Source organism: Otolemur garnettii, unplaced genomic scaffold (assembly GCF_000181295.1).
Source record: "Otolemur garnettii isolate 467f Iridium unplaced genomic scaffold, OtoGar3 scaffold00075, whole genome shotgun sequence".
Taxonomy (NCBI): Eukaryota; Metazoa; Chordata; class Mammalia; order Primates; family Galagidae; genus Otolemur; species Otolemur garnettii.
In genome coordinates this window covers 394,466-417,579 of record NW_003852470.1, presented here as the reverse complement: position 1 = coordinate 417,579, position 23,114 = coordinate 394,466, and the positions used below count along the sequence as shown (strand labels likewise).

Below are 23,114 nucleotides of genomic sequence, written 5' to 3'. Positions count from 1 at the left end.
CCTCCAACCCCTGGGCTTAAGTGATTCTCTTGCCTCAGCCTCCCACGTAGTTGGGACTATGGGCACCCGCCACAATGCCTGGCTATTTTTGGTTGCAGTTGTCATTGTTGTTTAGCAGGCCCAGCCTGCGCTTGAACCTGTCAGCCTCGGTGTATGTGGCCAGCGCCCTACTGACTGAGCTATGGGAGCTGCCACTGCTCATTTTTTGCTTCTTGATTTTCAATTTTCTCTTTAATTTATTTTCTTTCTTTTTTTTTTTTTTTGTAAGACAGAGTCTCACTTTGTTGCCCTTTGCAGAGTGCTACGGCATCATAGCTAATAGCAATCTCAAACTCCTTGGCTCAAGTGATCTTCTTGCCTCAGTTTTTCATTTTTAGTAGAGACGGGGTCGCACTCTTGCTCAGGCTGGTTTCAAGCTCGTGAGCTCAAGCAGTCCACGTGCCTCTGCCTCCCAGAGTGCTAGGATTACAGGCATGAGTCATCATACTCAGCCTTTTTTTCTCTTTTATTGTTGTTATTCTTGTTTAGACTTTTTTTTTTTTTTTTTGAGACAGAACCTCAAGCTGTCCCCCTGGGTAGAATGCCATGGCATCACAGCTCACAGCAACCTCCAACTCCTGGGCTCAAGCGAGTCTCCTGCCTCAGCCTCCCGAGTACCCGGGACCACAGGCACCCACCACAACGTCTGGCTATTTTTTGGTTGCAGCCGTCGTTGTTTGGCAGGCCCGGGCTGGATTCGAACCCACCACCTTAGGTGTATGTGGCTGGTGCCTTAGCCACTTGAGCCACAGGCGCTGAGCCTCTTGTTTAGATTTTTATTGGTTTGGTTATATATTTTTTCAGTTTTACTTTTTTTAATAGCAAAGGATCCTCCATTTTTGCTAAGGCTTTTTAGCCCTTTTATTCCTTTTTTTCTTTTTTATTTCCCTCCTTTTACTCTCTTTTGGTAGAGATTTTTCAACTGTTTTCATCTTTCCCACATAAATTTCTCATATAACAGCTAAGATATGCCTTATTTTCTTCTTTATTTTATACAATTATATTTTTGCTTTTTTGTTGATTCTCTTTTTTTTTTTTTTTTTCATTTCTTTTTTCTTCTATGAGGGCTAGGGAGGGTGTCACAGCATTGATCTGGCTCAAGGAGGCCATGAGCTCACAGTCTTGGGTGTCCCTCTAACTTTGGCCTTTGGAAAGAAGGTATTGGTAGGTATCCACTGTGAACTACTGCTGATTTCTTTCTATGTTTGGCAGTGGTGGGCTCTTGCTTTTCCCCAGCCTGGTAAAAGAGCTGCAGATGTGGTCAGAGCACTATGCTGAACACCATCATTTTTCCTATCACTCTCTTTCTCTTTTAGCTGTCCTTTCCTCTCCCCTTCTTCAATTCTTTCCTTCCATTCCCCCTTCTTCTTTTTCCCTCTTTATCTTTTTTTTCTTTCTCTCTTCTCACTCTTTACTTTTACCTTCTTTTGGGCCTTATACCAAAAGGCCACTTCAACACCTAAGCTCTGAGACAAGGCAATTCCAAACAAAGGAGGTAGCGAGAAGGAAAAAGTAGGAGAAGGAAGTAAACAGAAGAAAACATATGTGAAGAGGAACCAACAGAAAAATTCTGGCAAAAAACCAGAATACAACAACCCCCTAAGTGATTATAGGTAGCTACCACAGAAGATTCCACCTATATAGAATTTTTTTTTCTTTACCATTGTTTTTTGTTTTGTTTTGTTTTTTTTTATTGAATGGTAACTGTGTACATTGATGCACTTTGGGGGTACAGTGTGGTGTTTTCACATACAATCCATGACATTTCCATCAAACTGGTTAACACCTATATAGAATTAATGGAAATGACAGAAAGGCAATTCAAAATACGGATATGGATGGCAAAAACAATAAAAGGAATTGACAAAAAAATGGAAAAGCAGAACCAGAAATGGATAAAAGATATGAAAACTATAGAAAGGCTATGGTAAAGCTTAGGGAATTGAAGCAGTCAATCCGGGAAGTTAAAATGCAGTAGAAAGGGCTCGGCACCTCTGGCTCAAGTGGCTAAGGCACCAGCCACATACAGCTGATCTGGCGTGTTCAGATCCAGCCCAGGCCCACCAAACAACAATGACGGCTGCAACCAAAAAATAGCCGGGCGTTGTAGCAGGTACCTATAGTCCCAGCTACTTGAGAGGCTGAGGCAAGAGAATCACTTGAGCCCAGAAGTTGGAGGTTGCGATGAGCTGTGATGCCATGACACTCTACCCAGGGTGACAGCTTGAGGCTCTGTCTCAAAAAAAAAAAAAAAAAAAAAAAAAATGCAGTAGAAAGTATTAGTATCAGATTAGACCATGGAGAAGAAATAATCTCAGAGTGAGAGGATAAAGCTCTTTGAGCTAACCTGGGCAGTTAAAGAGGCAGAAAAGAAGAGAGACAAAGCAGAATATATGCTCAGAGAATTACGGGACTTCATGAAGCATTCAAACATGTGAATTATAGGAATCCCTAAAGGGGAAGAAGATGCCCCAAAGGAATGGAAACCCTACTGGATGATACCATAAATGAAAATTTCCCAAGCATTACTAAAGATTCTAAAACAGTCCTTTTAGAGGAATATTGAACTCCAGATCATCTCAACACAAATAGAGCATCTCCAAGACACATTGTAATGAGCCTGCCCAAAGTCAAGACAAAAGAGAAAATTCAGCAAGCAGCCAGGAGTAAGGGCCAATTGACCTTACAGGCAGATCCATCAGAGTGATAGCAGACTTCTCAGCTGAAACTTTCCAAGCCAGAAGGAATGGTCAGCTACCCATAACCTTCCTAAAACAATTTTCAGCCCCAAATTCTATATCCTTCTAAACCAAGCTTCAAAATTGATGGAGAAATCAGATATTTTACTGATATGCAAACATTGAGGAAATGCACCACAATGAAACCAGCTCTACAGGAAATACATAGACTTATTCTTCACACTGACCATAACAGTGGCCTACCAGCAAAGTAAACACCCACAAACTAAAGGATAAAACCTAGCTTCCATGATGGCACAAAGGATAAAACCAAGCAACGGACTTTCACAAAATAAGATGAATAGAACTCCACCACATTTATCAATTCTCCCAATAAATGTTAATGGCTTGAATTCCCCATTTAATAGACACAGGCTGGCCAATTGAATAAAAAAGCACAATCCATCCATCTATTGTCTCCAAGAAATATACCTAACCTTGAAAGATGAAGCAAGATTCGGGGTAAAGGGTTGGAAAACAATATTTCAGGTAAACAGAACAGAAGAAAGGAGGGGTTGCGATCTTATTTTAAAATACAAGTAGATTTAAAGCAACTAAAGTTAAGAAAGATAAAGATGGCCACTTAATACTGATCAAGAGAACAGTATATCAAGAGGACATTTCAATTCTAAATATTTATGCCCCCAACTTAAATGCTCCCAAATTATGACAGACATTGATTGGTCAGAGCAATATGATATCCTGTAACACTATAATATCTACGGACTTCAACACCTCTCCAGTTGAACTGGACAGATCATCTAAATAGAAACTAAACAAAGATAAATATGACTTAAATGTGACCCTAAAACAAATGGGTTTAGTAGACATATACAGAACACACCATCCCAAAGCTAAGGAATACATATCAGCCCATGGAATGTACTCTAAAGTAGATCATATGCTAGAACACAAATAAAAGCTCAAAAAAATTAAAATAATTGACATTATACCTTATATCTTCTTAGACTATAAGGCAATAAAGGTGGAACTCAACTCCAGGAAAAATTTTCATCCCCATACAAAAACATGGAAATTAAACAACTTTATGCTGACTGACAGTTGGGTCAAGGAAGAAGTAAAGGAGGAAATTATTAAATTCCTCAAACATAGCAATAATGAAGCTACAATTTACCAAAACCTGTGGGACACTGCAAATACAATCCTAAGAGGGAAATGTATCCCATTAGATGCCTACATCTGACAAAGAGAAAGCGAGCACATCAACAACCTAATGAATCATCATAAGGAAATGGAAAAAGAAGAGCAATCCATTCTCAAAACTAACAAAAGAAAAGAAATAACCAAATCAAATCAGAAATAAATGAAATGGAAAACAAAAGAATCATTCAGAAAATCAGTGAAGCAAAAAAGGTTGTTCTCTGAAAAGGTGAAATCAATAAAACTTTGGACAGATTAACTAGAAAAAGAAAAGTAAAATCTCTAACAACCTCAGTCAGAAATGAGAAAGGGGAAATAACAACAGATACTGGTGAGATACGAGAGATTATCTCTGACTACTACAAGAAACTCTATGCCTAGAAATTTGACAATGTGGAGGAAATGGACCAATACCTAGAATCACACCATCTCCCTAGACTTAAGAAAGAAAGTCACTTGAAGAAAGTGAAGGAAGAAAAAGATCATTTGAAAAGACCAATATCAAACACTGAGATTGAAGAAACAATAAAAAATCTTCCAACAAAAAAAAAAATCCTGGGACCAGATGGCTTTACATCAGAATTCTATCACACTTTCAAAGACAAGCTTGTACCTATACTTCAGATCCTATTCCAAAATATTGAAAAGAAAGGAAACTTGGGTGGTGCCTGTGGCTCAAAGGGGTAAGGCACTGGCCCCATATGCTGAAGGTAGTGGGTTCAAACCCAGCCCCAGCCAAAAGCCACACACACACACACACACACACACACACACAATCCGTTCTTTAAAAAAAAAAAAAAGAAAAGAAAGAAAGGAACCTTATGAATCCAGCCAGGGCCCACCAAACAACAATGATGGCTGCAACCAAAACATAGCCGAGCATTGTGGCGGGCACCTGTGGTCCCAGCAACTTGGGAGGCAGAGGCAGGAGACTTGCTTGAGCCCAGGAGTTGGAGGTTGCTGTGAGCTATGCCACAGCACTCTACCCAGGGGGACAGCTTGAAGCTCTGTCTCAAAAAAAAAAAAAAGAAAGAAAGAAAGAAAGAAAGGAACCTTCCCCAACATGTTCTATGAAGCACACATCACCTTGATTCCAAAACCAGAAAAGGACCCAATAAACAGTGGCAATAGGGTGGCACCTGTGGCTCAAAGGAGTAGGGCAACAGCCCCATATGCAAGATGTGGTGGGTTTGGTGGGTTCAAACCCAGCCCTGGCCAAAAACAGAAAGAAAAAAAAATGACAATAAAAGGGAGAACTACAGACCAATTTCACTAAATGAATATTGGTGCAAAAATACTCAGTAAAATCTTATCCAATAGATTACAGCTACATGTTAAAAAATTATAAATAATGATTAAGTAGGCTTCATTCCAGGGATGGAAGGTTGGTTTAACATATGCAATTCCATAAATGTAATTCACTGTAAGAAAAGAAGCAAAAACAGAGACCATGTGGTCCTCTGAATAAATACAGAAGATAAAATTCAGCATCCTTTTCTAACGAGAACACTTAAGAATGTAGGCATAGGTGGCACATTTCTTAAGCTGATTGAAGCCATCTATGACAAACCCAAAGTAATATCATACTGAACAGAGTAAAACTAAAAGTTTTTCCACTTAGAACTGGAACCAGACAAGGATGGTCATGATCATCACTACTGTTCAGCATAGTTCTGGAAGTTCTAGCTAATGCAGTTGGGCAAAAGGATACAAAGGGCACCCAAAGTGGGGCAGAGGAGGTCAAACTCTTGCTCTTTGCTGATGATATGATTTTATACTTAGAAAACCCCGGAGACTCAACCATTAGACTCCTGTAAGTGGTCAAGAAATACAGTAACATCTCAGGGTATAAAATCAGTAGCCTTTGTATACACCAATAACAACCAAGTTGAGAACCTAATCAAAGATACAATTGCCTTCACAGTAGCCTCAAAGAAAATGAAATACCTAGAATTATACCTAACAAAAGGGGTGAAGGGACCTCTACCAAGAGAATTGTGAAGCCCTAAGAAAAGAAATAGCAGAACAGGGTGGTGCCTGTGGCTCAAGGAGTAGGGTACTGGCTCCATATACTGGAGGTGGTGGGTTCAAGCCCAGCTCCAGCCAAAACTGCAAAAAAAAAAAAAAAAAACTTTAGCAAACTAGTAATAAAAAAAACTTAATCAACTAATAAAAAGTAACTACTTAAAGAAAAAAAAAGCAATAGCAGAACATACCATGCTTTTGGCTGGGAAGAGTCAACATTGTTAAAATGTCTGTTCTACTCAAAGCAATCTACAGATCAACGCAATCCCCATTAAAATATCAGCATTATACTTTGAATAACTGGAAAAAAAAATAGTTCTTCATTTAGTATGGAACCAGAAAAAAAAACATATAGCCAAGGCAATATTTAGTAATAAAAATAGTGCCAGAGGCATCACCCTGTCAGATTTAGGCTATATTGCAAGTCCACAGTGATCAAAATAGCATGGCATTGGCACAAAAACAGAGACATAGACATATGGAACTGAATAGAAGACCAAGAGATGAAACTGATCTCTTACGGCCATCTGATCTTTGATAAACCAAACAAAACCGTAAAGGAAAAGACTCCCTATTCAATAAATGGTGCTGGGAGAACTGGATAACCACATGTAAAAGACTGAAATTGGACCCGCACCTTTCACCACTTAACAAAAATTGACTCAAGATGGATAAAAGGTTTAAATCTAAGACATGAAACAATAAAAATCCTAGAAGGGTGGCACCTGTGTCTCAGTGGGCAAAGTGCATATACTGAGTGTGGCGGGTTCAAACCTGATCCCGGCCAAACTCCAACAAAAAAATAGCTGGGCCTTGTGGCAGGTGCTTGTAGTCCCAGTTACTCCAGAGGCTGAAGCAGGAGAATCACCTAAGCCCAAGAGCTGGAGGTTGCTGTGAGCTGTGACACCACAGCACTGTATCAAGGGCTACAAAGTAAGACTCTGTCTCTAAAAATAATAATAATAAATAATAATAATAAATCCTAGAAGAAAATGTGAGAAAAACTCTTGACAATGTTGACCTAGGGAAAGATTTTATGAAGAAGACTTCTATGGCAATTGCAACAATAACAAAAATAAACAAATGAGACTTAATTAAACTGAAAAGCTTCTGCACAGCTAAGGACACAACAATTAAAGCAAATAGACAACTTTCAGAATGGAAAAGAATGTTTTCATGTTATGAATCTGACAAAGATTTGATAACTAGGATCTATAGAGAACTCAAATTCATCACTAAAAAGGAGCAAACAATCCCATCTGTCACTGGGCAAGAGACATGAACAAAACCTTCTCTGAGGATGACAGACGAATGGCTAATGAACATATGAAAAAATCCTCATTGTGGCTCGGCTCCTGTGGCTCAAGCGGCTAAGGGGCCAGCCACATACACCTAAGGTGGCGGGTTTGAATCCCCAGCCCGGCCGCCAAACAACAATGATGGCTGCAACCAAAAAATAGCCGGGCGTTGTGGCGGGTGCCTATAATCCCAGCTACTTGGGAGGCGGAGGAAGGAGACTCGCTTGATCCCAGGAGTTGGAGGTTGCTGTGAGCTGTGATGCCACGGCACTCTACCCAGGGGGATAGCTTGAGGCTCCGTCTCAAAAAACAAAAAAAATCCTCGTTGTCCCTAATCATCAGGGAAATGCAAATCAAAACCACCCTGAGATATCACCTAACCCCAATAAGATTAGCCCACATCACAAAATCCCAAAGCTGCAGATGCTGGCATGGATGTGAAGAAAAGAGAACACTTTTACACTCTTTTGGTGGGACTGCAAACTGAGATTCTTTGGAAAGAAATACAGAGAATCCTCAAAGAACTCAAATTAGACCTCCCATTCGACCTGCAATTCCACTACTAGGCATCTACCCAAAAGAAAAAAGAAATCATTTTATCGAATGTTTGTTGTAGCTTAATTTATAATTGCCAAGATGTAGAAATAATCTAAATCTCCATCAACCCAGGAATGGATTAACAAACTGTGGTATATGCATACTATGGAGTACTATTTAGCCATTAGAAAAGATGGTGACTATACATCTTTTGTATTTATCTGGGTGGAGTTGAAGCACATTCTTCTTAGTGAAGTATCACAAAAATGAAAAAGCAAGTATCCAGTGTACTCAGTACTAGCCTATAGCCAATAGATGATCTAATACATGCCCACATAGGAGAAAAACTTCCTTCTGTTCAAATTGGGGGGGGGTGAACAAAGGAGGGGAGCAAGGAGGGGGGTTGGGGGTGCTCCCACTTAAAGGGTGCAATGTAGAGGTACACGGCACACCTTTTGACTGTGGGACACAATTACAAGAAGGACTCTACCTAACAAATTCAAAAATTATGACCTGGTTGTTTGTATCTTCGCAATAACCTGAAATTTTAAAAGAAAACACCAAATTTCTCGCCAAAACCACTGAGTCAAAGAGCAGTGCACATTTTTCAAGTGCTAAAAAAACCATCAACCCAGAATCCTATCTTCAGCAGAAGTATCCTTCAGAAATTAAGAAGACATCAAGATATCCTCAGATGAAGGGAAACTAAGAATTTGTTACCAACAGATCTGTTCTAAAAGAGTGGCTTATGGACATTATTTATGCAGAAAAGAAACGGTCAGAGAAGGAACTGAGAAGGAATAACATACTAAGCAAAAATACTGGGTAAATACAATATACTTTCTCCTCCTGAGTATTCTAAATGATGGTTAGTGGCCAAATTTTGTAATGAATATTTTGTAAATAAATGTCTATTTAGCTATAATTTGCCATCTTCCCTATGTCACCTTATGGGTGACTGGCTTTGGGGACATCTGCAGTTGGCTGTTATCTACACCCTTGACACTGTCTAGTCTGCTATCTGGATGGCGGAAACTCCACAAAAAGTCTCTCCATTTTTGGAGAGGCTCTGCATTTACCATACACCTACCAGCAGCTAGAAGTCAGCCACATGAGAGTGTTTACACCATGGAAATCGGCAAACGCTAAAAACATGGTTTATTGACTGTCTAGATTTGATGAATTAATGGAAAAATTCTGACAATGGAGTTATTCCTGCATGGAGAATAGCCCAGGAGCTTGCAGAAGCGTCCAGCGTCCAGCTACTATGTTCTGAGTCAGCAAAGACACCACTGAGAGCGGTGCTCAGAACTCTGCTGCTCACCTTCCCTGTCACACTCTAGTCTTGCTTACTGAGATAGCAAGAACACCACCAGCACTGATGTGGGAAGTACTCGGGCAGCACCGGCTGGGTCCAGATGATAGAGCTGGGTACAGAGCAGCGAAGCATTCAGTGAGGATCACTTGGCTCTGTGGACCCCATGAGAAAGAGTGTGTTAAACTGTGTGCCACGCAGCCCTTACACACATACATCCAGGCTGCACGTTTGCCCAGCGAGCCTGTTGTTCGCCTTCAGCAGCGCAGCACCAGTTGGGAGGGCTCCCAGGTGGGCCTAGGGTGCTGAAGGAACAGCTGGATCTCCTTACTCCCAAGCTGCTGCCTTGCTGAGGACAGTGGGATGGGGGAAAGTCCAGTCCAGGCTCTTCATGCCTGAGTGCTAAAAACACAGATGAAGGGCCGGGCAGGAGTCCTTGCTAAACATGTAGATTCCTGGGCTGCACCCTAGGCTCCAACATGAGGGTCAGGGTGGGGCTGTGGCCTTGGTGTCTCCTGGGGGGACAGGCCTGCTGAGCACAGCAGCCAATGCTATTCTCTGCACTGCTGCCCAGGCCTCGGTGTACTGCGTGGCTGCCATCCTGTGGACAGCTGCCAAGTTCAGCGTTCCTCGCAACCATAAGTTGGCCCTGCCACGCAGGCTGAAAACTCTCCTCCTAGACATGGCCAAGTGCAGTGCCACGGAGCGGCCATCCATCGCTGAGGCCAGCAAGGTAACTGCATAGAAATCATGGCCTACCTTGCAGTCTGAGGGCCTCAAGCCTTGGCCACTATCCCGGGGTTGGGCACGTGGAGACTAGGAGGCTAGTGTTCAGGTACTCCCCTTCTAAGAAGGGGGAAGGTGGTGGGTTTCATCTGTGGCCCCATCCACGTGGGTAGGCAGCATGGGGTCCCTGCCTGCTCACCATCACGGCCATTCCTCTGGGGCACCCCAGTCTCGCTATTGTGTCTGGTGGCCAGAGAATGGGTAAGAGTGTCCCAGAGTTGACCTTCAGGGCTGGGTTGTGACCACCCTCCAGAAAGGGGCCTGTGCCCATGCCCTGCAGGTAACCCCACTGTCATGAGGCCATCAGACCCTCTGGAAGAAGTCCCATGTGGACAGGAGGGGAGAGAGGGCCATGGAGGTAGACACCTGGGCTGGTCCCTCTCTGCCCTGGCTGTTCTGTGATCTGAGCCAGGCTGATCCTCCGAGGATGAGCTCTGGTGTCCACATGGTGGGATTGAGTTGCCCAGGAGCTGCGGGCAGCAGGCAGCAGGGCAGCAGCCTATGCACAGGCCGCCTGGGCTATGAAGGGAGCTTGGGTGGGAAGGGGAGCATGCTCTGGGGGGACTACATGCCCTTTCTGGTAAGTGCTCTAAGAAAGGGAGTTGTGGGCCTGTGGTCAGGTGTCTGAGAAGCAACAGTGAGTTCTGTGAAACTCAGAGCTGTTTCAGACAGGAACTCACTGTGTGGGCTGGCGGCCATAGTGGAGGCCCACAGCTCAGCTTGTCGGAATGTGAGGATGGTCCCCTGCTCTCAGGTGTGTGGCAGTTACCTCCTCCAGCGGGGCATGGACAGCGGGAAGGTCTTGGCCCACCTGAGAGCGTCCACCTGCAAGGTAGGTGCGCACCACAGCTGTGGCCCTTCCCCCTGCCTTCCTCAGCCTTCTCCCTCCAAGGGGCCCCAGACTGCTGGGTCCTCCCTGCATGCCCAGGGCTCCTGCTGCACCTGGACCAGGCCCCTGTGTCCTCTCTCCCAGGTTTACGCGGAAGAACAGAGCATCAGTCTCCAAAAGGTTTTCTTGGTGGCTGAGCCGAAGCCCAGCGCGGTGCCCACTCCAGAGTCCAGCCCAGGTAGGCTCCTACCCCAGCCAGCTGCCCCTGCCCTACCCCATACCCAGGCCACCCTGCCCCTGGAGGTCCAGCCCTGAGTGAACACATGCAACTAGATATCGCCTGGAAGCCCAGGGCAGCATGTCTGCTACTCACCCAACATGGCCTCCGCCTCTCCCAAAATTCATCTCAGCAGCATCTCTGTCCTGGCTTCCATACCTGGCCTTCCCTCATAGGCCCATACTCCGAGTTCCTCAGTTCTTCAGCCTATTTTCTCACCACCTGGAGCCCATCAGGCGTCATTACCCCCACCTTGGCAAGTCCTTGGACCCCTGCCCTGCCCAGCCTTTCTGGGCTGGCCCCAGGATCCTGCCCTCCCCCAAGCAGTGGCCACTCTGGCCTCTACCTCTACCTCAGGACATAGGGAGAGCCCAGCCCCACACAGCCTGCAGACCAGCGAGTGGGGCCCTGGATGCCAGCCCCACACACACACACCCACCACCCCACCCCCAGGCTTCATGACAATCAGCAGCAACACCAGACTTGTGGCTGTGCCAGGTCTCATACCCTGCCATCCCTTCTGCTGCGAAGGAGCCGCCCTGCTGCCAGCTGCCTTCACCTCTGAGGCCACTCACTTTAGGCCCATAATCCTCGCAGAAGACACTACAGTTCCCCGGTGAGTCTCCCCAGAGCCAGCGGGGTCTTAGCATGGGGCTCCCTGCCGAACTCGAACTCCTTCCTCTTCCTGTGCAGGGACCAGCCTGCCTTGAGCTCAGGGCCAGTGGAGGGGCCAGCGGAGAGAACCAGCCAGCCAGAGAGCAGCGGTGAGGGGACACACTGCCCCAGGGTCCCCTCTGGAAATAGCCTGGAGGCACCTGGTCCAGGGCCCCAAGAAATGGCCCCGGAACCTCTCAGAGAGTCCGTACTTCCAGGCTTTGCCCTGGGGAACCCACACTCCCCACCCCTAGCCCCTGAGAACCTGCTGGAGGGGGCCTTATCAGTGACTTCCAGCTCGGCTGACCCCACCCCACCCCTGAAGCCATTGGTGCCACTCCCACAGCAAGGGACAGATGGGCAGGTTCTACCTGGATCCACTTCTGGACTCAAGCCCTGCCTCCCAGGGCCTACCATAGCCAGCCATGGCCCCCGCCATCCCCCTAAGCCACCTCGGAGTAAGGCCACTGAGCGCCTAGGCCACGAGCCAGAGGGCCCCCCACCAGCCTCATGGGGCCCCGCCCTGGCCAGGGAGAATTCAGACAGCCCCAAGGGCAGCCCTGCCGGGGGGTGTGGTGACAGTACCCCCAAGAGGCCCCAGCCAACAGACTGCAAGCTCTGCCTGCCCAGCGTGGACCCTTCACCCTTTGCAAAGAAGGAGGCCTGCCCATCCCTTCAAGAGGCTACACGCCTTATTCAGGAGGAGTTCGCCTTTGATGGCTACCTGGACAATGGGCTGGAGGTCCTGATCATGGGTGCGTGGGGGCCACAGCAGCCCCAGGGAAGCCCCCAGAGCAGGGAGAGGGTGCCTGCCCCAGCCCCCAACCCAGAAGGCTGCTCTCACCCACAAATGAACATGTCGCCACCATTTTGCAAAACCAGGGGAATATATTTTCGCCTTGAAAGATCTCACCTTTGCCACTTTCTGTGGCGCCATTTCTGAGAAGTTCTGTGACCTCTACTGGGATGAGAAGCTGCTACAGAACCTCTTCAAAGTGGTGAATGGGCCGACCCTGCCCTCCCAGAGGTGAGAACCCCAGGGGAAGTCCCCCAGCCAGGCAGGGGATCAGCACCAGTGCTATGGGCAGCGGCCCCAGCCTCATAAGGGGAGAGGCACAGGGTGGACCCTGCTATGGGAGATGGCTGCAGGGCACAGGCAGGAAAGGAGACCACAGACCACACCAGGGCCTGGCCTACCAGGGGAACAAAGGGCCCACCCCCCTAGAGCAGCATCTATGGCAGCTGCAGAGGAGGGGCTGGGGTGGGGGTTGGTGGGCAAGGCCATGCCTGGAGCACCCTAGACACCCTGCACTGAGGGACATGTGGACCCCAGCACCAGGTAAGAGTGACAGGACTGCAGTTAGGGGCTGGAGAGGGGACCTGCCTTGTCCATGGCCCCAGACAGAACCTGCAGCAGCCTGGCAGCTGCCTGTCCCCAAACATAAAGCATTTTTGTGGCAGAGCAGGGCCACCCTAGACTATCCTGATTCTGTCTTGGGACCCCACAAAGATAAGGACCTAGAAATCCCTTTTGTGCCCACACCCCTTAACAATCCTGGAGGAGTGGCTCAAGTGGCTAAGGCGCCAGCCACATACACCTAAGGTGGCGGGTTCGAATCCAACCCGGCCCCGCCAAACAACAATGACGGCTGCAACCAAAAAATAGCCAGGCGTTGTGGCGGGCGCCTGTGGTCCCAGCTACTTGGGAGGCAGAGGCAGGAGACTTGCTTGAGCCCAGGAGTTGGAGGTTGCTGTGAGCGGTGAAGCCACGGCACTCTACCCAAGGGGATAGCTTGAGGCTCTGTCTCAAAAAAAAAAAAAAATCCTGGAGGAGCACTTCAAGACCTTTTGTGGCCCACAACCGTGGGCTCTGCATGGCCACGTGGCCCTAATAAGTCCTATTCACACCCTAGAATACTCCCTGTGAGGCCTAAGGGATGGGGGTTCTCCACTGAGCCTGCAGTCTTATCCGGCTGACGGGGCAGAGTGGGGCTGTCTGACCCAGTTCTCCTCTCAGCACTTCCGAAGAGGCTGGGTCTCCAGAGTGCAGGCCAAGTGGTGGGTCACCATCCAGCCAGACACCCTCTCTGCAAGGACTAGGTAAGAGCCACACTGTGCCTCGCAGGCCCTACAGACAGGGCTCCTCACCAAAAGGGCCCTGCCCTGAGGGACACCTTAGGCCCCCATGCTTGTCCCGGTCTTCTGGGGTTTTCATTTCCACCAGGGCTTAGGCAGGGAGCCCAGGGCCTATGTTAGGGCTACCGGTCTCAATCCCTCATCACCACCACGGGGTAGACAGGGCCTGGCCCCTGAGTGCACACAAGGAGTGTGAAACTGGAGTCCACAGGCACCCAAATCTGCGAAGGGGCCTCCAGGTGCAGTTCCATATCACCAGACATGGTGGCCATGTGCAGGAGGGCACCTGGCCTTCTGGAGCTGGTCAACAACCTCTGCCTACCTGGGCCGAGGAGAGTCACTGCCCATGTGACCTGCCTCCCTTTCTCTCAAGGAAAAGAGAAGCCAGCTGCGGCCAGGACTGGGCGAGCCCCCAGCTTAGCCCCCACCCTGCCAGACCTGGACTCGGACGAGCTCTCACAGGGGAACTTCGAGGTGGGGTTTAGGCCACAGAAGTCTGTAAGAGCCGAGAGACAGCAGCCTGAGGACAGCCAACCAGTTGGTGGGGCCTCAGACGCAGAGACAGTGGCTCAACTGGCCAGGCCTGGGGAGGGTGGCCCTGCAGTGTCCCCTGGCCCAGCTGCGTTCCAGAGCTGCAGCCCCGGCTGGTCCAGCGCTTTCTACGAAGCTGACTGCTTTGGGGCGGATGTGCACAACTACGTGAAGGCCCTGGGGCGGCAGATGGCAAGTGGCCTCTCACAGCTGGACACCCAGGCCCCGGTGAGTCCAGGCGCCCACTGGTGCATTCTTAGAGCAAGGCCTCCTCCAAGCAGAGCCTGGGTCTCTCCTGGCTACAGATGGTGCTATGAGTGCAGACACCCTCCCCAGGGCCCCACTGCCATGGTCTGCCCCTCACTCCCAGTGCCGGCATTCCTGCTCTGGTTGTCTCCTCTCAGGCAGGTGGGGCCTACCCTCCCAAGTTCATCTCATCTCTGAGTTAAAGAAAATGCCTTATCCCCCAAGCTCAGGCTGGGCCCAGCTGCTGCAGCCTAGCTAGGCTTCTCTTCCAGTCCCGCCATCCTGGGGCAGGAGCAGCAGAGAGTAGGTCAGAGCTGAGCAGCTGGGCCCAGCCACCTCATGTGCCAGAGAGCCCTAGCAGAGCCCTGGACACAAGGCTGCCCATGACCTTGTGGGTTGCCCCATGACCTTGTGGGCTGATTTGAGAGATCAGAAGCCGCAAAGGCCCCAGTGGGCCTTTGGAGACCCCTAGCATTGCCTTCTGCCCTGCCGTTCTCTCCCAACCTCCTATTCTGAGCATCTCTCCAACTTCTGTGCATGGGAGCCTTCCCTGCCCACCTCTGATGCTCCGATCTTCATGTCGCTGCCTGGCCTAGGAAGTGATCCACACCTCCTTGGGAGCAAGTGTGAGGACAGGGCTACACCCTTTGAAATGCTTTGGGCTACATGGCAGGTGGGGTGTCATGCTGTGGTCTCTGCATGTGCCCAGGCCACAGGCCTAGAGTTGTGTACTGAGGGGCTTCAGTGGGAAAGGAGCAGCCTGCACAGTGCACCCCCAAATATACAGCATCCAGACAGAGCCCACAGCTCACCCCACCTCTCAGATCAGGTGAAAGCTCCATGCTGCTACTTCAGAGTCTGGATCTCTGACCAGAAAGACAGAGACTCCACTCCCTGCCAATCCTGGGTCTGGCTCCTCCCTCCAGTCAGGCCTGGCCCTCCAGCTTCCCTCCCCAGTGCGCATTTACATGGGGACCCACAGAGTGGGTCAGTGTTCTCCAGCAGCTCTCCACCTGTGGCCACCTTGCCAGGGAACAGAAAATAACCCAACTGCACTAGAAAGTGCGAGCCTTGCCACCGGCCACATTGTCCTCTTGTGATCTTGGGAAACTGAGGCTGAGGGAGGGTTGCAGCCCCACAGGTAGTGAGAGACTGGAATGGAGCTGGCTTCTGGGATGCAGCCACCGCAGCCACTATGGCAGGGCCAGCCACCTCAAGTGAGTGCTGGCCTTGTGCCAAGTGTGGCAGGTCCCCCACCAAATGTCTCCTCAGATGTTGGTGGATCGTGTGACATCTTGGGCCTTCACCAGCTTGAAAAGGGCCCATAGACAGTAGATGTTTGCCACGAGGTGGTCACCAAAGAGGCAGTGGGCTCTGTCCCCTAGGAGGGCCTTGGAAATGTGCTCTGAGTCCCACGTAGGCCAGAGTGTCTATTCTTACTAGTTTCTGACCCTGTGGCTGGGCTGAGGTTCCCTGGCTGAGGTAGCAGAAGGCCCAGTTGAGCATTCTCCTGATGTCAGTCTGTGGGCAGCAGCAAGTCTACATGATTGGTCAGGAGGAGCTGGTTTGGCAGGCAGCCAGTGTGACCCGTCTCTCCCTCTGGCACTCTCGCTTGGGGAGAAATGTCTCTTCCAGCCCAAATGCAGCCAGGTGGGTCTCCAGAGCCCTCCCTGCTTGGTGGTGGGTTCACATGAGACCAGCCATGGCTGCAGCATCTCTCTGTGAGGACCCACTGAGAATGCATCAAAACAGGAGTGTCAGAAAAACAGAAAAGGCATTAAAACCATTGCTAGATAGTTTTTCATATTTACCACCCAAGACAGGACAGTGCAGGTGCAGGCAGCCAGCCTCTAGGGTGGCAGGAGCAGGCACAAGGTGTTCATACCTGTCCACCGCGTGTACCTCCCTGCACCTGCGCAGCACAGCCCAGCTCTCCCAGGGTCAGAGTGAACTGCAGCAGTTTTGGCTGAGTCTTCTTTGTCTACAACTTCTGGCTGTTCCAGCTTCCTTCTAATTATTGTTTTGTCAACTCCCTGACACTCCTCAAACATTTGTCCACTCAAATCCACCAGCCAGTACCCTACATTGTGCTATAGCCTGGCCACGTCTGCTTCTCTAACAAACTAAGGCTCTTGTAGCTTTGTGGGAAGTCCTTGCTCAGGTTAGGCCACAGCAAAACAGCTCAGCTCAAATGATCCTAAATGTTTTATTTAGATCCGGCTGATCTGACTCAGCCTATGGTCCAGATGTGGCCAAGACAGGAGGCCCAACTCCTAGATTTCTTCTCCCTTACCCTCCATGCTGTGAATTTCACTCCATGCAGGCTTATTTAAAATCCACCAAATCAGTCCTCAGAGAACCTGTTCTATGGTTCAGTAACAGGAGCAGCAGTGCTGCCACATGTCAGCACCTACTCCACAAGCCATGGTTGCAACACTGCTGCCCCGTGAGGCATGCTCTTGCTCAATCAGTTCTAGATAGAATAGCAGTTCTCAACCTGTGGGTCATGACCCATAGGAACTGTATTAAAGGGCCGCAGCATTAGGAAGGTTGAGAACCACTGAGGTAGAAAGAAACCAGGCACATGAGCTGTGTTTTCGCAGAAATAATCAGAAGGGATTTAATAAAACTATTGCCTGCATTTTTTTTTCTTTTTTGAGGCAGTCTCACTCTGTCCTCCTGGGTAGAGTACTTTGGCATCATAGCTCACAGCAACCTCAACTCCTGGCCTCAGGCAATCCTCTTGCCTCAGCCTCCCGAGTGGCTGGGACTACAGTCCACGTGATGCCCAGCTAGTTTGTCTATTTTTAGTGGAGACAGGGTCTCGCTCTGGCTTAGGCTGGTCTGGAACTCCTGAGCTCAGGTGATCCACCCACCTCAGCCTCTCAGAATGCTGGGATTACAGACATGAGCCACCACACCCAGCCTATTGCCTACATTTTTTATCTTGCAAAACCATTCAAAAATAAGCACTATCAGGGCCGGGCACAGTGCCTCACACCTGTAATCTCCAGCACTCTGGGAAGCCCAGGCAGGTGGATCACCTGAGCTCACAAGTTTAAGACCAGGCTGAGACAGAGCAAGACCTCGTCTCTAAAAATATCCAGGTGTTGTAGTGGGCACCTGTAGTCCCAGCTACTTGGAAGGCTGACACAAGAAAATCACTTGGGCCCCAGAGTTTGAGATTGCTTTGAGCTGTGATGCCATGGCACTCTACCAAGGGTGACAAAGTAAGACTCTGTCTCAAATAAATAAATAAATAAACACTATCAACAAAGTCAAGCCCACTGTAGGATGATGAAGTTAGGGTGAAGCTGTGTTTGGACCTGAACTGACAAGACTTCCCAAGAAGAGCCTGGAGGAGCTCTCAGACCAGCCTCCCTCAGGGCAGCTGCTTCAAGGCAACTGAACCCAGCCAGAAGAGCTCATAATTCCGCATGTGGAAGCTACGTGCCTCTTCATGTCTTCAGCCCTGCCAGTCCCTCCTAGGCCTACAGCCCATCCTCCTCCTGCAGGAAAAGCTGCTAGAATTGGAAGGCCAGCACATGGACCCCAAGACGTCCCAGACCCCTTGTCACCCCCAAAATCACTCCCTCCTCTGTCCAGGCCCACAACCGCATGGGTGTAGGCATGAGGCTGTAGCTGTCCTCACCTCTGTGAAGTGAGGTATGACCCTGGATTTGGTTGTTTACATACTCACTGCACTCAGAAGCCTGTCCTCGAGCTCCCCCCACCTCAGCCTCTATGTGAGATGAGAACACTGCCTGTCTCAGAACACTGCAGGCGGAGCTCACACCCACCCAGACACCATGCACATGCCCTTATGCTCCCATGGGGCAGCATGGGAGGCCCTGCCATCCCCAGCTGGGCAGCAGGTTTCAGAGAGGAGCTGCAGGGATTGGGTCAGTGCCATCTATGTTGTTTGGCTTCATTTTTTTTTTTTTTTTTTTTTTGAGACAGAGCCTTAAGCTGTCGCCTTGGGTAGAGTGCCGTGGCATGACAGCTCATAGCAACCTCCAACTCCTGGGCTTAAGCAATTCTCTTGCCTCAGCCTCCCAAGTAACTGGTACTACAGGTGCCCACCACAATGCCTGGCTGTTTTTTGATTGTAGTTGTCATTGTTGTTTGGCAGGCCCAGGCTGGATTCAAACCTGCCAGCTCTGGTGTATATGGCTGCCCCCCTTAGCTGCTTGAGCTACAAGCACCAGGCTATTGTTGTTGAGCTTCTTTAAACTTAATTTAAAAAAAAAATGGCAGCAACCCAAAGGCACATGGGCACTTTTCTAGCAGCTATGGCCCTATAGTGGTGCCCTGGCACACTCAGTCACTAGAGCAGTGGTTCTCAACCTTCTAATGCCACGGCCCTTTAATACAGTTCCTATGGGTTGAGATCCACAGGTTGAGAATCGTTGCCCTAAAGGGTCCCAGAGGTGCCCCCATCCCTGTGCTTTGGGGAGGGCCTGCTGCTGCCTCAGGCCTGGGTCCTGTTCCCTCAAATGCCCCAGAGCAGAGACATGGTGGTCACATAGGTGTCCCTGTGGTAGAGCTGCTATTATTGCCTGAACGCCCCCAGGGAGGGCCTGACTCTGGGCGCCCAGTGGTTGAGGGTGCTGGATGGCCCTCCCCATCCTCAGGCACTGCCCTATGAGCTTGGGGCAGCACAAGTGCCTCCCGACCACAGGTGCCAGGTCAGGGCTGGCCTTGGTCACTGAGTGGGCCTCCACCAGATGCCCCAAGGCTGACCCCTGAGGTGGGAGGCTACAGAGGGGCACGGCCTGGCTGGGAAGTGTTGGAGTAGGGGTGAGTGCCTGAGTGGCAGCCAGGGGACTCCAAGCTCATGCGCCATTTCCTTGCCAGGAGCTGGAGCAGCAGCTCCTCATAGAGAGGAGAAACTACCGGAAGACTCTGAAGTTCTACCAGAAACTCTTACAGAAGGAAAAGCGGAGTAAAGGTAACCACAGGGCAGCACCTCCAGCTGCAGGTAAAGGCACCTGGTCCCATGGGGACGTGCGGTGCCAACACTGCCCTGCCTGCAGGCTCCGAGGTCAGAGCCATGCTGGCCAAGTTGCGGGCACAGCTGGAGGAGATGAGGGCCAAGGTGCAGTTCCTCGGCCTGGTCAAGAAGTACCTGCAGGCAAGTGGGGGCTACCGGGCCTGCGGGCGGGTCTGAGGGGCCAGCAGGGTGGGGTGACGGGCCCACCCCCACATGGCAGGTCCTGTATGCGGAGCGCTGGGGCCTGGAGCCCTGCGCCCTGCCAGTGATTGTGAACATCGCGGCCGCCCCCTGTGACACACTGGACTTCAGCCCCCTGGACGAGTCCTCCTCCCTCATCTTCTACAACGTCAACAAGCCCCCAGGCGGCGGGCGGCAGAGGAAAGCACGCGTCCTGCAGGCTGGCACGCCACTAGGGCTCATGACCTACCTGTACTCCAGGTGAGAGCAATAGGGATGCAGGTTTAGGAAAAACAGAAAAGGCCACAAGAGGAGACAAAGGTAGGAGAGGGGTGGGTCTGTGATTCATTAACTTAGAAAATGTTGGGTCAGAGTTTACATGGACAGGTGAGACTGCCACCTGCTTGCTGCCTGGCCTTGGGGACCTGGGTCCCAGGTGTGCCCAGTGGTCCCTGGGCCCTGCTCAGTTACCAGTTGGGTGGCTTCCAAACATGAGCACACACACAAGCCCATCAAAGATCCAGAGCAGCCATCTGGCTCCCCCAGGAAGGCTGGCTCAGTGAGCCTGTGGGGTGCTCCTGCAGCTGCCACTCAGACAGCCTAGCCAGTGGCATGGCTAGAGCTCATCCTGCAGCAGGGATAGGGCATGGAGCAGGTGCATGGACCTCCTCCCAGGGCCCCAGGCTGCCCCCATGTCCCCTTCTGCCATGCTGTCCTGGGGCAACTGCATCATCCGTTCTCAGGCACAAGGAGCTCCCCAAGCTCTCCTTAGCCGATGACTGACCCACATCTGGGCACAGGGCCAATGGACCACCCATCTTGGCTTGTGGGGAATCTCTGACACCACCTTGGAGCTCCCATGGTCCTCAATGAGTGGAGATGGTGATCCCCTTGGGACATAGCCAGGAGGGCAGGCAGGGAACAATGGGTCTTGGCAGCCAATAGGGAGCAGGGAGGTCACCTCTGTAGACACTCCTGGCCTCAAGGGGTCTCTTTCCCAGTGGGGTCATTCTCCTGAGGTGGGCTACATGTGGGTTTGCCGGGGGCCACCAGCTGGCTGGGGGGACTCCAGGTTGACCTTTAGACTCAGGTCTCAGCCTCCCCTACATCTGCAAGATGCACACCCACCATGGGTCTCTGTGGGTTATAGAGAACATGTATGTGTGTGTGTGAACATGTATATGCAAGTGCATGTGTGTGCAGTGTGGTGTGTGTGCCATGTGTGACCAGGCATGTAGTATGTGATATGCACACATGTCCACATTTGTAGTGTGTATGGTGGTGCGTGGCTGTGCATGTGTGGTATACAGGTATGGTGTACAAGTGAATGTGTGTAACCTGTGTGTGGTGCGCATGTGTGGCCATGGTGTGTGTGCTGTGGTAGGCATGATGTATGTGTTGTGGGGTGTATGGCATGTGCCCATGAGGGGTGTGGTATGTGGTTCTGAGGGGTCTGTAGCATGTATGATATGTATAGTGGTGAGTGTGTGGCACATATGGGTGTATATGATGTGTGGTTTGTATAATGTGACGTGTGTGATGTGTGGTGTATAGCATGTATGACCTATAGTTTGCATAATATGTGTGGTGTGTGCAATTTGATGTGTATGTGTGGCGTTTATGATGTGTGGTGTGGGTGATGTGTGATGTGTATTATGTGTGGCAATGTGAACACAGCACTTCAATCGAGGCTCAGCCTCCTCATCAGAGTCAGTGCTCATGGGCCCTTTCCAGCTCTGGGGTTGGGCAGGCTAGTACCTGGCCTGAGCTGTGGCCACCAGATGCCCAAGCTCCCTCACTCCTGGAATACAGACCCTCTGATCTCTGGTCATCCTACTCCTCAACTCACAGACCCACATGCAGGGCCCGTGTCCCCGGGGTCCCGCCCACTGGCCTGGTCCACTCAGAGGCACCAAGAAGCATGTGGCCCCGCTCTGTTTCCTAAGGCAGCAATTCTTACTTGGAGCTAGGTCACCACATGTGGGCAGTGGCTTCCTGAGTCAGCAGGTTCTAGATGCCCGTGTCCAGCAGTGAGAGACCTTCAAGACTGTGTGAAGAAAGGACCTCACACTGGATAGGGTGGGGAATTTTGAATGTCACCAAAAGCCCCTTCATTTCTCTGGGAACTGTCCTGACAAGCAGCACCATGCACAATCATCACACACACCCAGAACGCTGGCAAGTGTGGGGGGGAGCGGCTAAGCCTGCCATCTCCCCCCCCCACCCAGCGATGCCTTCCTCGAGGGCTACGTCCAACAATTCCTCTACACCTTCCGCTACTTCTGCACACCGCATGACTTCCTGCACTTCCTCCTGGACCGCATCAGCGGCACCCTGCCCAGGTACCACAGCTGCACAGCCCCACACAGCAGAGCTTCTGACCCACAGTGCCATCTTTGGCTGCTGTGAAAGGCGAGGCAGTTCCCAGGGCCCCCAGCAAGGATAAGGGGCCAGTAGAGCCTGGGCAAGAATGTTCAGGGGAAAAGCAGAGGGGCCTGGGAGTACAGAGAGAGCAGAGAAAAAAGCTGGTGGGCAGACAGGGCCTGAGAGGCTCTTACCTGCTGACCAGGAACATGAAAGTCTGGCTGGCCCTCAAATGTCTTGGGTGGGGCACCCATAACCAACAGTTGGGACAGGGACAGGAGAGAATGGCAGCCATGGGTGGAAGTGCTCTTGCCTCTCTGAGCTCACCTGTCCACACTCCCAGGATGCCCCAGACACCCCCTCCTATCCAGGCTGAGTGCCCCCAGGCCATCAGCCAGTCAGCTCTGGCCTTGGGGGAAGAGACCCACAGAAAGCTCCCAGGTCACCTCACTCCCCACGTGAGAAGGTGGGTAGGTGCACACTGCCCTTGGGAAGGCTGGCTCGCTGCCTGCTGCTCCCCCACCTCTGCCCGCTCCCCCAGTGTCCCGGGCGCCTCAGGCTGCTCCGTGTGCCTCCAGGGCCCACCAGGACCCCACGTCGACCTTCACCAAGATCTACAAGCGGAGCCTCTGCGTCCTGCAGGCCTGGCTGGAAGACTGCTACACCGTGGACTTCACCAGGAATACAGGGCTGCAGGGGCGGCTGGAAGACTTCATCTCCTCTAAGGTGGGGCCACACTCTGGATCCCCACTGTGAGTGGTGCTGCCTTCACCCTGGAGGAGGCAGTGACCCCCACCTATATCTGCCTAGATCCTGCCCTTGGATGGCTCTGCCGAACATCTGCTGGGCCTTCTGGAAGTACACACAGATAGGCGGGCTGAAGGTGCCCCTCGAGGCACAGACTTGGAGGATATCAAGGAGGCTGAGGAGGATACCAGACCCTTCAACGCCCTCTGTAAGAGGCTCTCTGAGGACGGCATCTCCCGGAAGGTGGGGGCCCTTCCG

General features: G+C 50.6%; 1 protein-coding gene across 1 annotated transcript in view; it reads left to right on the top strand.

The window, feature by feature from the left end:
* KNDC1 (kinase non-catalytic C-lobe domain containing 1) overlaps nucleotides 1-23,114 on the top strand; it is a 64,054-nt gene that overhangs the window by 32,413 nt on the left and 8,527 nt on the right. Inside the window, exons 10-23 of the mRNA XM_003794047.2 lie at nucleotides 9,688-9,846; nucleotides 10,654-10,731; nucleotides 10,873-10,966; nucleotides 11,459-11,621; nucleotides 11,699-12,414; nucleotides 12,542-12,686; nucleotides 13,677-13,759; nucleotides 14,169-14,554; nucleotides 19,430-19,523; nucleotides 19,609-19,706; nucleotides 19,786-20,006; nucleotides 21,974-22,087; nucleotides 22,688-22,835; nucleotides 22,920-23,099. Of these exons, the coding sequence (XP_003794095.1) occupies nucleotides 9,688-9,846; nucleotides 10,654-10,731; nucleotides 10,873-10,966; nucleotides 11,459-11,621; nucleotides 11,699-12,414; nucleotides 12,542-12,686; nucleotides 13,677-13,759; nucleotides 14,169-14,554; nucleotides 19,430-19,523; nucleotides 19,609-19,706; nucleotides 19,786-20,006; nucleotides 21,974-22,087; nucleotides 22,688-22,835; nucleotides 22,920-23,099 (2,679 nt within the window). The remainder of the gene's footprint in view (nucleotides 1-9,687; nucleotides 9,847-10,653; nucleotides 10,732-10,872; nucleotides 10,967-11,458; nucleotides 11,622-11,698; nucleotides 12,415-12,541; nucleotides 12,687-13,676; nucleotides 13,760-14,168; nucleotides 14,555-19,429; nucleotides 19,524-19,608; nucleotides 19,707-19,785; nucleotides 20,007-21,973; nucleotides 22,088-22,687; nucleotides 22,836-22,919; nucleotides 23,100-23,114) is intronic.